This window comes from Strix aluco, chromosome Z, assembly GCF_031877795.1.
Source record: "Strix aluco isolate bStrAlu1 chromosome Z, bStrAlu1.hap1, whole genome shotgun sequence".
NCBI lineage: Eukaryota > Metazoa > Chordata > Aves > Strigiformes > Strigidae > Strix > Strix aluco.
This window is the reverse complement of record NC_133971.1, coordinates 96,147,585-96,161,031: the sequence shown is the minus strand read 5'-3', so window position 1 is coordinate 96,161,031 and position 13,447 is coordinate 96,147,585. Positions and strand designations below refer to the sequence as shown.

Genomic DNA, 13,447 nt, shown 5'->3' with positions numbered 1-13,447 from the left:
CTCCCTTTGACTGGCTCGCGGCAAGAGGCCCAGGGGAAAAAAAACAGAGTAAGAAACCACTCCTGTAATGCTGTCTAAACAGAATATGCACAAAGGGTGTTTCTCTAAAGCAACCCAGTGTATTAGTCTGATTTGTTATTGTAATCTTCATTTTTCTACCACAGTAAATACTTCAATTTGCAGACTCTTGATTTAAGGCTGCTAATATTTCGCTTCGTTAGAATGAATACCCGTGTATATTTTAGTGCGTGGTGTTGCAGTGGAGGAGACCAAGTATAGTTATTGGTTTGCTTGCTGCACACACTAGTTCCTGCTCACGTTCAGAGGATGATGCTCAAGAAATGCACCTAAATATTTTACAGCATTCCAACGCACTCATTTTGTAACAAACAAGCCAGAGACAAAGGCACACATGCACGCAGTGCAATATTCAAAACATACAAAAGCCTCTCCAACAACGAAACGCAGACCCGGCAAAATCTTCAATACCATCTGCTGTTCCTCTAGAATCAGATCATTTTTAATTTCTGTCTTTCCTCAAGTTAAAATCCATTTCACTTATGTAACAAGGTGAAGGCACTTGCCAGAAGGAAAATTCACATTTGGTCACAGGGATTATGAAAGAAAAATTAAACGGAGACCATCCTCCTCACTCCCTGCTCTTACGTTTCTTGGGCCTAACGTGATCAGCCCTGCAGCACACAGCCACGTTCTGCTCCTTGCCCCGGGGTCAGCTCGGAGAATGAGTACACTGTGCTTAGTAAAGAGATTTGCCATGAGAAGCAAATAGTGGATAATTTAGACCAGAATAGAAATAATTAAATGTCAATAAATATTGTTCTATAGTGTGCTGATTTAGTCACGTGTTCCTTATTTGTTTTTAAAAAAATTAGGTATTTTCTCAGAATGTAATACAGATAACTTCTTATTAAGTGGTCTCTGGTAACGGTCCCGATGGTAAAATGAAAAGCAATGCTCTAACCCAAACGTTTGCTCGACTAACGACCGCTGACCTGCGGTACAGCTCACGCTTTGCACTCCCAGCCCGCGGGGCAGCGGCAGGGTGGTGGTGGTGGTGGAAGGAAGGTGCTCTGAGTGCTGGATCCTTCCCGGGGAACAGGGCGCTGGGTGCCCGCGGGCAGAGCGGTGCTGCGCTCTGCTGGCCACCGCCCGGCTGCCGGCAAAAGCCAAAGGAAACCAAAGGCCAGAACACGGGCCCTTCCGCTCTGGACTCGGGTGACGCTTCTGAGCGGCATCGATGGACTGAACACATCCAACACCCGTCTACTCCCACAGGGCTGAGGAAAAAACGTGTGCCAAGCGGTAGAGTACTGGAATCCCTGCTGGGAGCGAGGGGAAGCAGGTCACAACCAGAGGGAAGGCTGGTGGCCCTCCCGCCCCAGCCCTGCCCAAAGCAGCAGCCACCACAGCCAGTTGCTCAGGGCGAGGAAAGCCTCTCACACCCTTCCCTAATACCCAACTCAAAGGATACTCTTCCCAGTCTCCTTCAAGGCAATTTTGCACTGCCTTCTATTAATCTTTAACAGAAAGATAAAAATTTAAAAGTCAGGGCTCATACTCCTTCTGTGACAAAGTTCACAGAACCCTCACAAGATCAGGACTCACCTCTTCTCTGTATTTGGCCCACACAAAAACGCACGATGCCCAAGAGGAAGCTCTTCCTTCGCACTCTGCTCCCAGCATCTGCACTGACATGCCACTGAGCCCACCAGCTAAACTGCCATCGACAGTTAAGCCTGTTTCTAAAATTCCCCGTTTGCTTTTTTGCTCCATCTCTACCATCTCTGCAACGTGATGCTGTTCGCTGCCTGCTAGTCTTCGCAACGGGCAGTCCAAATCCATCAGACTGAGTAAGAATTAGGCACATTAAAATTACCAGGATACTCAGAACTCTCGCACCATTCTATCCCCCATACTGAAGTTCCTTAATTTTTTTTTTTTTTTTACACTGTACTAGCTTTTCTTGGGATACGTGCCATATTGTGCTGTATTTGCTCTTCAGAATAATAAAGTTAATGCTAAAAATGTCAAAATTAACTCTTTATACAATTTACAACCCCAGTTATTTCTTATTGCAAGATAGCAATTCGGAAGGGAGCTCATTACTAGTTGTTAAAAAAGAAACTTCCCCACACCTCAAAATATTTAAGGTGCTTCCAGTTTGTGTGATAATAACCAGGACAGAGAAGAATCCTCCCCTGACAGCAGAGGCCAACGTGCAGGCTCACTCTAACACTGAGCCACTCTTACCATCATGGTATTATCAGAGGTCTGCTTGCCAGAGGTGGCGACAGGAGCATTTCCTTGTAGCTCAGGTTGGTAAGTAGCCTGCTGTTGTGCTCAGGAGCAGCCCTAGAAACTCTAATTTTGGGTCTAAAGGAACACACATGAACATGCCATGCTCCCTCCCTCCATAGACACACAGCGCTCAGGAAGGACTTAATGAACACCTCTAACAAGTTACTACAGACAGCTCCATTTGAATTCATCGCTTGAATCATAAAACATAAGTTAAAAAGTCCTTAAACATTAAGCATCAAAATATTTAAGAATCAACTACGCCTATTAATATCTTCTACCATTAAACACTTCAAATCTTTCAAACTGTAATTAATTTTCAGCGTTTAAGTTACTTTGGCTCCATTTATATCTATTTGTACATATATTTCAGTAATACTTTTTCTGAACTGTCCCACAGCAACAATTACCAAAATAAAATCAAGCTCTAGCTCCACCTTTAGCAAGATCTCCAGGAACGTATCAAGCGTGTCCAACATGGGGGAAGAGGGAAAAACCCAGATCCACCCCGACTCTGTTCCTCCAAGCTAGCATAAAATGAAAAGGGGGAGACTTGCTGCTGACGGACACGGATCGCAGGCTGGTTCCTTGTCTACACATCAAGGCTACAAATTAACAGAACGCAGACAATCGAGCAAGTATTCCAGATTCTATGAAATGCCGCTAAATCCAGATTTTAAATAAACTCAACCTGAAAAAAAACCCCACCAACAGCAGAATGCCCCCTGAGGTGGGAGGCAGCATCGTGAACGGTAACATAAAGTGGGGAACAACGTCCAGAGAGAGATGGAAGGGGTTGTGTTGGCTGATGTTAAAAATATGTTCCTACCTATCTAGAGAGGGGTTTATTTGGGGCGTAACTGCTGTTCTTACTGAACTTAGAGAAGACGACAGTGAAAGCAATGCAGAGTTAGACAGTGAAGAGGGAGTTTAAAGGCTCCAGCAAGGAAAAGCACTACCACTGAAAGCACAAAATAGAAAAAATGTAAATGAAATGTTTTCTTAAGATGTAACTCTAAATAAGAGCACCTGCACTGGAAACTGCACAGTGAGGCTGAAGAAGGCTGATACTTTTTGTTCAAGGGAAGTGAACTCCCAGGACTGACCCAAGGCTGGGGGAAAAGCTGGTTTAGGTTTTTCTATCAAAATTTCAGAGAACCTTTCAGTTACAACAGTGAAGACTTCCCATATTTTACTCAGTTATTTATGGAAACACATGTTTTGGGTCCTGCATTAAAACAGACAAAGTGAAACACAGCTTACCTTGTCAGAGGCTTCAGAAGCGAGCAGGTTGGTGGCCAGAGTCTGTAGTTTCTGGTGGGCCACGTTTTTCAGCGCAGCCAGACTGCGCCTGGTCATGGCCTGCTTCAGGTTGACAGCGGGATGGCTGAGGGAGTCCACAGCCGCCGGGACTGCCTCGTCACAGGCATTCAGGATCTCCACCGCCGTGATTCCCATCACGCACCGGTCCAGCGCACCTGCGAGTGTTTTCAAAAGCAGGAGTTTAGCAGGAACAATTCAGGATGTCCAAAACAGCACAAGCACAACAACGGACAAAAATAATTTAACACCGCAGGATGCAACGCCTAAAACTTTTTGTTGTGGTAACAGCTATTTTTAGAACCGATATTCCTATCGGGATGGAATTTTCTTAAGTTTCCATGAAGCTGAAGTATGTAAGGAAAAAACACACTAACAAAAATCAAGACAAGCTTAAACCACCCACCACATGATTCTGTCCTGAACAGAGAGCAGTGTCTGCAGTTGCTCAGCATTCTCAGAGGAAGGCTGTTTGCAATCATTTTGCATTCCCTCTCCCACCCCACTACCTGTGTGGATTAAGTTTTCCACGATGGATCTCAGGTTCCTCTTTGTTTCCTACGGCTTCAGTAAAAAAACTTCTCATCTAGTTTACACAATAAGCTGAAAATAATATTCAGGCATTATTGCAGGTTTGTGGTTTTTTCCCCCTGAAGTGAGCTAAGGAGTTAGAAGGTAATTACATAGGACGTGTATCTTGATGCATTTTTTCCTCGCTTTCTCCCTTCCAAATATCACAAAATTTTCTATAGCAAAGCTGGTTTTATTTTATGCCTTGTTGCCCATTCCATTAAGGCTCATTTTTAGTTTCTTTTAATGTGTTAGTCCCTTTTAAAAAAACCCAAAGCCAACCTAATAACAAAACAACACAAAACCCCTGACAAACACTTCCTTGACTCTGCAGATGAGGCAGCTATTGTAGATTCAAGGTGCTGCCCTCCCACGCCAAGCTTTCAAGAAAATTGCCAAGGAAGCACGGCCACTAATGAACTGCGAGGACACTACGTGTGCAGCCAACATTTTAACTGTCTCTCTAAAGATAACTAGGAAAACATTTAAGGGGATGATAGCCACAGCAAGCTATGCTTCTCCAAATCTGAATTAGTTATGCCAAATACTAAAATATGTGTTTAACAAAAGCTTACATAGTCTACAAATTTTGGGAACATGTGGAGTGTTAAATTTCCAAACACAGATGTGCAAAAAACCCCACCTTTAACTCTTCTCTCGGATGCAACTTATACAGAAGTATAACCAAATATATGTATTTAAGAAATGGTTTAATCAACGTCTTTGAGCTTAACCTTACCAGTATCCATCTGCCAGACGTACACAGACCCATCTGAACATCCTACCACCAGATAGTCATCGGAAGGCCTCCATTTTATTACTTGAATAGGGAAAAGGTGACGGGATGCCAGCATGATGCACTTTTTCTCCCGCAGACTCAGAAGACCTACGGAGTGATCACTGGCAACAGAGCAAATACAGTGCTGGACCCTTGCCTAATAAAAGAAGGAAGAAAAGGAAAAGGAAGAAAAGAAATCTTAATCATAATGCAAAGAATTTGCATTTAATAATCTCTTCTTCACTGGACTAAGCATGGTGATCAACAAGGTATTTTAAAAACAAAAATCAGGCACATCAGTCTATGGCTGAACTCACTGAGGTCACTAGAAACAGAATTGCACTTCCAGAAATTCTCTTGAATTCAACCTCTTGCACATCACAAAGAGCAAACAGGTACTAGAACCTGCTTGTTGAGCGAAAAAGAAGCCACAGTTTTCAAGTAAATCAATGTCATTTTGTTCATTAAATTCTACCTACTCATCCAAGTTATGACAGACGAAATTGCCTTTAAGACCCGTGGGCTAACGTGGGGAACGCTGGCTTATCGCATTCGCAAACACCATCAGGGCAGAGAGCGCTTCCACGTCGTGGAAATCCTCTCCCACTGTTCATGCTGGGTATCATAAAACACCAAGCACTTCCCTAGCTAGCTGGGTTTTAATATCCACCTTTTCTGCTATTTTTAATCAATCACTTATGTAGCTAAAACATGATGTGAACAAAACTAAGATTAACAGAAGAATTAAGCCCTTTTTAAGCGTCTGCAAGAGTTATACACCAGGTCAGTGGTACCTCTTCAGCATTTCATGATACAGTCACATTCCTCAAGGAGGATTTGAGCAGCTCTACCATTTACAGAAAGCGTGAGACAGGTTATCAGATGTATTATGTAAAACTTACGCTACAGTTTTCTGGTGGAACTAGAAGCTGTGTAATTTCTCCACCATGTACACAGAAGATATGTTTCATCTCTCCAGAAAATATATCCCATATGATGACTGAGAAATCCACACCACCTGAGATCAAATACCTTTGATCGTAACGAGAAGAAACCTGATGAGGATACAGTAAACATGTAATTTTGTTTCGATGGCCTCGGAGAGTCCGGTGAGGTGGCCAACCTGGGAAATTGGGTAAGGGGTGAAAGGGAGAAAAGGAAAAAAAAAAAAAAAGAGACAGAAAAAAAATAATTCAATTCAATGGAACAGTTAACAATCCAAAACACTGTTTTTGATAAAGAAAAATACAGACATACTGCAATTTTTGACAGAAGTTCTTACAGAGTTAGCGCTGCCTTTTTTTAAAGTGTTCATAATTTTTTTTTTACTGGACAAGGACTGAATAATTCCTTTTGTCTTGCTGTACAATCTCACTTTAAAGTAATTAAGCTGTTTTAAAACAGGCCCTCCCCCCAAAAAATACCAGAAAAAAAAAATAACCTAAAAGGCCAAAGAGGTGAAAAAAATAAATTCCTTTCCCCAAACCTGAATGCATCCAAGGTTATAGCCAAAAGGACCCATACCAGGAAAATTGCATAATCTTACTCTGCCCTGGCCGCAGTGACGTGCAAGTCCACAGCCTTTGGTGCTTGTGCAGAACAGGTTAATGACATCAAATTTAAATTGTGAAAGGAAAATGATTTTTGTAAACACAGAGCAAGAATGGCGAGTCTTCTGTTCACTGAGATCAGACACATCAGTGAAATCATTCTCATTCTAACCTTTAACTATCGCAAATAATGCTTCAAAAAACTGTCTTTTTAGATGGCAAATTTGACAAAATGGGCCCAGTAAATTAAATACCAGAATCGAGTGTTCTGTGCAACACCTGCAGCACGTAGTGGAACTTCCTTCCTCTACATGATTAGGCTTTCTAGCAAGCACAGCAAACCTTACACGGAATACACACAGGTACTTCTGGATTTTTATGAGGGTACAAATCACCAGCGTTTATTTATGGAATAGTGCATCAATTTCAAGGCAATCCAACTTCACGTTAAGAAAAAAAATCATTTTTCTATGAAGTTATATAAAGCAGATCAGTTATATAGAGGAAACAGTTCAACCAACAGCCTTGTATGTAACTGTCAAGCTCATAGCTGTATTTACAGAAAAATATTTACATGTCTTAATTCTCAGCACTTAAAAATCAAAACCTAAATATTTGTTCTGCAACTGTGATCACAGAAGTATAAAAACAACATTATCTGGAACCAAAATATACAACAGCAGGCCAAGGTTTAACCCTCAACTAAGGCCACAACAGCCAGAGAGGGGAGCTGTCAGACGTGCTGTTTTCCCAAGGAGATCCTCCCGCACATCTTTGCTACTTGTCTCAAAAACCCTGGAGAAATATCCCAGGTTTCCTGGTGAAGGGAGCCCCCAGACTGATGCAAACCAGCCACAGTTCATTTATGATTTAGGTGTCTCATTACATAATAGAAGTTCAGAATTGTTAAGAACATGGTTATGTGATTCCTGCCTGCAAAACGACTTGACGCTCACTCGGTGAGATTATTTCTTACTTCAGTCTATCTCGTGACAGGCACACACTAACCCAGCTGGGCTTTTCCAAAGCTTAGCTGCATACCTCTCCTGAGCATATGCTCCCCTTGCAGCAGCTGAACTATAGCCGTTTGTGTGGCTGGCACAATAACAATGCTCCCGTCCTCGCGGCCACAAACCAAACGCCCGTGGGCGGGGATGTACACACTGGCCGTGACTTTAAGTGGCTCATTGATGTTTGGTATCAGGCTTAGTTGGTCTATAATCCCAGCAGGGCGAGGAGTAAGTTTATCAAAAGCTTCCTGGAGGGATATTGAAGTGGTTGTTTGCAGTCCTGTTTCAAAAGAGAAAGAGGAAGGGGTGAGGCGGGAGGTGAATTAAAAAAAAAGTAAAAAAAATGAACAGAAAGTAGGAATGCTTTTCTAAGACAAGTTCATGTTATAGCACTCTGAACAATGTAAAAGGTACATACTGGAGATTAATTTACTGACTACGTAGAGTGAAGCTGCCACAACACATGGAAACAACACTGCTGGACTCAATCTTAAAGGTCATTTCCAGCCTAAATGATGCCATGATTCTAATATATGGGAGAACTGGAACAGTGTATGATTTGAGCTACAGGAGGAAGTTACACAGGCAGACAGCAACAACTGTAGCTAGTAACTAGAAAAAAAGCAGTTAATACCTGAAAAATATTCAGAGTAAATTAAGATTTTTATCATATATGAAAAAAAATGAATCACTATAACTCTTAGAAGCAGCTAACAATTCAAAAAAACCACCTCATGGGTTTGTAGGAGAAGCAGCAGTGCTTTATCCAGCAGCAAAACACTTAAGGAAAAAAAATAGAGATGTCCACTAAAAGACCTGGCAACGGGAGCGTTAATTAGGAATACCTTTAGCACTGTCTTGTTGTTCAAGAGTATCAGGCACACTCCAAATACAGAGTCTCCCGGAAGAGTCTCCCTGGATTAACAGTTTATAGGAAGACTCCCTGCGTCCATAGAAGAATCGAGTAACCGGAGGACATATGAGTAGCTGTTAAAAAGATTAAGTTAACAACTTCAGAACACACACAAACCACGTAGTACCCTCAAAATTTACCTTCCCCACAACCCACCGTATCTTTTAAAAGCAGGATAAAAACTAGCTACTTTGTTTTATCTTTCTTACAGGAAAAAGTATATATAGAGCAATACAAATTGCTAGTTACAAAACAAGTCACAGGTGTAAGGGAGAGGAAAAATGATTTTTACATATATTTGGTTTTGTTCTAAATATATTCATATTGAGAATATTTTTATATGTATTTTAAAATTGTTAACATTCTAACTGCAGTGGTGAGCTTAAGTTACACTCCTCAGTAAGGAACATGGTCCACAAGAGAAGCAAAAAAATTGTAGTGTTGATTGACAACGTAAAGAGAAAAAAATCAAGTATATAAATGTTTCAATGTCCGCTGGCAACAGATTAAATGGTCAAGATAAAAACCCCAGGATTCTTACAATAGTTTTGTAATAACAGCACTTGTTCATCAGTTACACCTAGTAGTACAGGTGTAAGTACCAGCTATACCATGCAGCAGCCTTAGATATACTAGAGCAGATACAGTTCACAGCACAATATAAAAACAAAGTACAGCTCAGAGAGAACTTTGGCCTATAAAATTGGAATTTCTTTACAAGGATTTAAGCTTTCAAATTCCAAGTCGTGATTCTAAAAGCTCTTGCTCAGTTATTGCCTAATCATCACGCACACCACGACTTGGCTTCTAATTCTCCTGGCATTGATGAATAATAAACTGTTAGTATATAGGAACTAAAGATTCACTTGCCCAGAGACTAATCTCTGCATTTATCTGAAAACCAACAAGAACTAAATGAAACAGCAGGGATATTGCATCTGTTCTCCTCTTAAGTGTCTACTTTCTCTAGGAAAAGAAGAAATCCTGGAGGTCTACTTTGAAAGAGAAGGATTGTTCATGACGTATGCATGCTTCAACTCTCTAAAAGAGAAATGCAGTCTGTAAAAGAAACACCCCCAAAAATTTTACCTGTTTATCTGCTCTGTCCAACACACTGTACAATAAAGGTGGAATTAAATTTTCTACTGCTTTCCCCACATCTCTGCGAAATGAATCGCTAGCTGGTAGACAGCTGGGTTTAAGAACAAAGAGACAAGAATAAAATAATATTACTAGAGAGGCATTACTACATCCCTAGCTAACTAAATACTAAGCAAAAGCAAGCCCCACGCCCATAAACATTACATTTTTCAATTGTTAATACAGCGTATAGAAGATCATTACTCTAACTTTAATGTACAGGGTATGCTTTGTCAATTTATGGCTGAAAAATGTGTCCAGCTCAGTTCCCCAACATGTTCAGAACTGGAGGAAAAAAGAATGAAGGAAGCCTGGCTTTAGATCTGCTTTGGAGTGCAACACATTTGGCCTCAGACCCAGGAGCAAAACACACCAAAGCCAAGGATTCCTCCAGCAGATCACCAGAACGACCTGCTCACATGCTTATGCTCTGATCACGTCAGAGTGACACATTCTCATACGATTTGTGAGAATGTTCAAGGATCTCCAAGATAAAACTGTCTCTCTATCCAGAACAAAGAGATGTTCGCATGTCATGAAGATGTCACAAGAAAACTAGCGAAGTTTTTTTATTCTACTTTTGTTATTCTGCATTTATTTAACCTTTTTGATACCTAGTGCACAAACTCAGCTGTTGGTGCCTTCCCTTAGTGTGCTGAAAGAGTATTCTGTTACAATAATACAATCATCATTTACATTCTACTCCATAGAGCAAAATCTTATTTCTTCCTTATTTGGACCTTGTTAGGGACATACTTAAACTATATTTTAATTTATGGCACTTGTTCAACAGCAACATGCACCTGTTTCATCACACAGCTCCATTTGAAAGTGAAAAGGAGTTAGTGTAATATCAGAAAATAGTGAAGCAATCCTGGCTGAGGCAATCTGAATCACTGAGCATCGCTTCAACACGATACATTTAGGGGACACACTTTAAAATATGCTCATGCAATACTACTTTCTTTAAAATCCATATGATTTTGTAACAAAAGCCAAAAATATTCAATATTGTTTCAAAGTTTCTCATGTTTTTATCTCAAAAAAAAAAAAAAAAATCAAGAAACAGTATTTCATTGTTGACCACCTGGCTGGTAATTTATATATGAAACTTTGTCCATCTTCTGTCCATACAATCACTTTATCAGCTGACACAAAGTCCCCACCCGTCCAGGTCTGATCATTTTCACCAGGGACTGAACATAAGAGGGAATAATCTCCAGCATCAAAAACCTGAAAAGAAACAGAAAACTCTGTCGTTAACCCATGACAGATTAAAACGCCCAGACAACAGTTAATTCCACTTTCAATACAGACACATTAAAAGGACTTAGAGTATCTTGATCCAAATTTCTTACTGGTGGTTTAATTAAATGAGCTTCTAGAGTGAAAAGCAGGCAGTGGTGCTCAGCTCGCTTGCCTTACCCTCCAGTATCTGGAACACACTACCAGCAAGGACCGCTGGGTGAACCCACAGAAGGAAATGCTTTGACAGTTCTGACAATAAATAGGTTTTGACTCCTCTTCAAATACTGGTGTTGTATCCTAAAAAACAAACAAAACCAACATTGAATTAACTGCATTTTAGTTAAAATTATCAATCTGAAATTAAATAGAGCTATTAGTTCCATAATAACGTCTTCAAAAAAGGCATTTCTTGATGGTTTTAAATTTGCTCGAGTCATGAGCTTGTCAATGTTTCTGTAAATTTTAACTGAAATAAACAGATATTTTATTTTGATACTCCTACGGGTATATTGTATCCCAACTTTCCTGTGATACAGTCCAGTCCGCAGACTCATCTGCGAGGGCAGCCACTTCGACCAGTTCCACAGGGCTCTTCGCTCTCATAAAAACCAACCTTATCGGGAGAGCACAGAGAAACTCTGGACAGCCAGGCAGTTAAGGCAGAAGTGGGGACTTGGATGTCCTCGATCTTTACTCTGTTACAGATCTCTGCGGCAAGACAGAGATATTCATATTTCCTGAAATATTATTTCCTCATCTTCAAGATGGGGAATAAGCATTCTGTCCTACACAGAAAGCATTTAAGTACTCAGACAGTGTGCCAGCAACCAGCATCTGAAACAGAGCAACACCCAGATGGAAATCAGATAACAAGAAAACACCCAGCCGATTTTTCTTGCTCAAATTGAACTCAGGAACAAGACAGAGACCATGTGATGGAAGAATGACTACGCTGGTTTTTAAGACGCCAGATGGCCAACTTCTAAGGAAAAACCAAAACACTTGTAGCCGTTCTTATTCTATTATTCCTCATAAGAAGATCTGCAAGAGCATGTGGTATCCTCTTTGTCACTTAAGTCTAACAAATTCCCCAGCTGGATAGATCAGCAGGGCCTATTTAGTATCCTCACTGCTGACAAACTACCTGGCATCCAGACAGCCCGCTGAAAGCAAGCAGGGTCAGCTCACATTTCACCCTCTCAGGGTTCCCCCCATCCCAAACAGACAAGGCTGTGATAAGCTCCTGCTTAGTTATGTCTTTGTGCTTCTTATTTTCATAACAGCCAACACTCGTCACTGCTCAGAGCAGCCTTTTCTTTAAGTGTGACTGTTAAATGTGATGTTAGCCAAAACATTACCAGCTGCACGACAAGGCTTTCAGAAAATGCTTTGAGAGCAAACCTAACCTCATCAGGTTTGAAACTGAAAACAAAAAACCATGAATACCACTGTCCCCTGACGGGGTCAAAAGCAAGGAATTCCATTATACTGGTCCTCCAAGCTAATGCAAACTGTGCTGCTTCTGCATTAGAATATTCTGGAAATAAACAGTAATAGTAATATAGTACAATATAGTAAAACTATAATGAAAGAAATTTAAAAATTAAGTACAGCTATTTTAAGAGCGTAAGAAAAGCAGCTGGAGAACTTAATCTTAAAAAAATTAAGTATTGGGATAAAGTCATTTCTATAACACCACCACCATATTAAAAGACACAAACTTCCTATCAGTACAGGGCAAGCTTTAACTCTGCGATTGCTTTCTTTTATCTGTACTATACAGAGTAAACACATATTTATAGCATCACCTTTCAACTACTGAGTACTTACACTACAAGCTCTTGCATATAACAGTTTTGCCTGCGCCGAGTAAAGTTACACATGCAGTACAGCACCCGTATCAGCTTGGGAAGTTAAACATTACTCTAACAACCTTTGTTACTGAATTCCCTTTGGAACTCAAGACTCCTGTGGAATGTAGCACAAGATGACTTAGAGTGAAAGAAGAGGGCTTTTAAAGAGGGAAAAATTAGAAGAAAGTGTTTATTAACAAGAATATTTGTATATTAACACAAATCATTACCCGGTATAAAAAAAATTTGTAGAAATTGGAGACTATCCTACTCTTTAATTTTGAAAATAAGTTCTCTGAGTCAAACATAAGAAAGATTAGGGGTTCTGCTGGTAACTTGAAGAATTAGTAAAGCAAAATTAAGGAAGTTGATTTTCAAATGGCAAAGAAGAAAAAACCATAATATCATTAGGTAGCTGGAAGAACAGGAAACAGCACTAATAGAAGTTCTCCCTTCATCACAACAGGAAATCTCATTAATTCAGAAGCCTTTGTTTACCTGCATCCGACTAACTTCAGAGGTTATTATCCATACTTTGAGGATGCCAGTCACTGAAACGGCGACAACAGTGTCCTCTGGGGAAACACAAACATCAGGCTGGTAAGTACAAGGATGTCTTCATTTTGTTGCACACTGGTGTGTTTCTGAGTACAAAAATATACTGAAAGTACCTCAACATTAAAAGTTTACAAAACATTCCTGAAGCGTTTGCTTCAAAATCAAACGTTTATTTGCAAAGTAGCATT

General features: G+C 40.4%; 1 protein-coding gene across 2 annotated transcripts in view; it reads right to left on the bottom strand.

The window, feature by feature from the left end:
• LOC141918864 (WD repeat-containing protein 7-like) overlaps positions 1-13,447 on the bottom strand; it is a 136,823-nt gene that overhangs the window by 105,685 nt on the left and 17,691 nt on the right. For both annotated transcript variants that reach the window (XM_074813743.1, XM_074813744.1), the window contains exons 6-14: positions 13,200-13,276; positions 11,026-11,145; positions 10,688-10,833; positions 9,550-9,652; positions 8,393-8,534; positions 7,579-7,827; positions 5,890-6,110; positions 4,949-5,144; positions 3,583-3,797 (exon numbers count right to left, since the gene is read on the bottom strand). In XM_074813743.1, the coding sequence (XP_074669844.1) occupies positions 3,583-3,797; positions 4,949-5,144; positions 5,890-6,110; positions 7,579-7,827; positions 8,393-8,534; positions 9,550-9,652; positions 10,688-10,833; positions 11,026-11,145; positions 13,200-13,276 (1,469 nt within the window). The remainder of the gene's footprint in view (positions 1-3,582; positions 3,798-4,948; positions 5,145-5,889; positions 6,111-7,578; positions 7,828-8,392; positions 8,535-9,549; positions 9,653-10,687; positions 10,834-11,025; positions 11,146-13,199; positions 13,277-13,447) is intronic.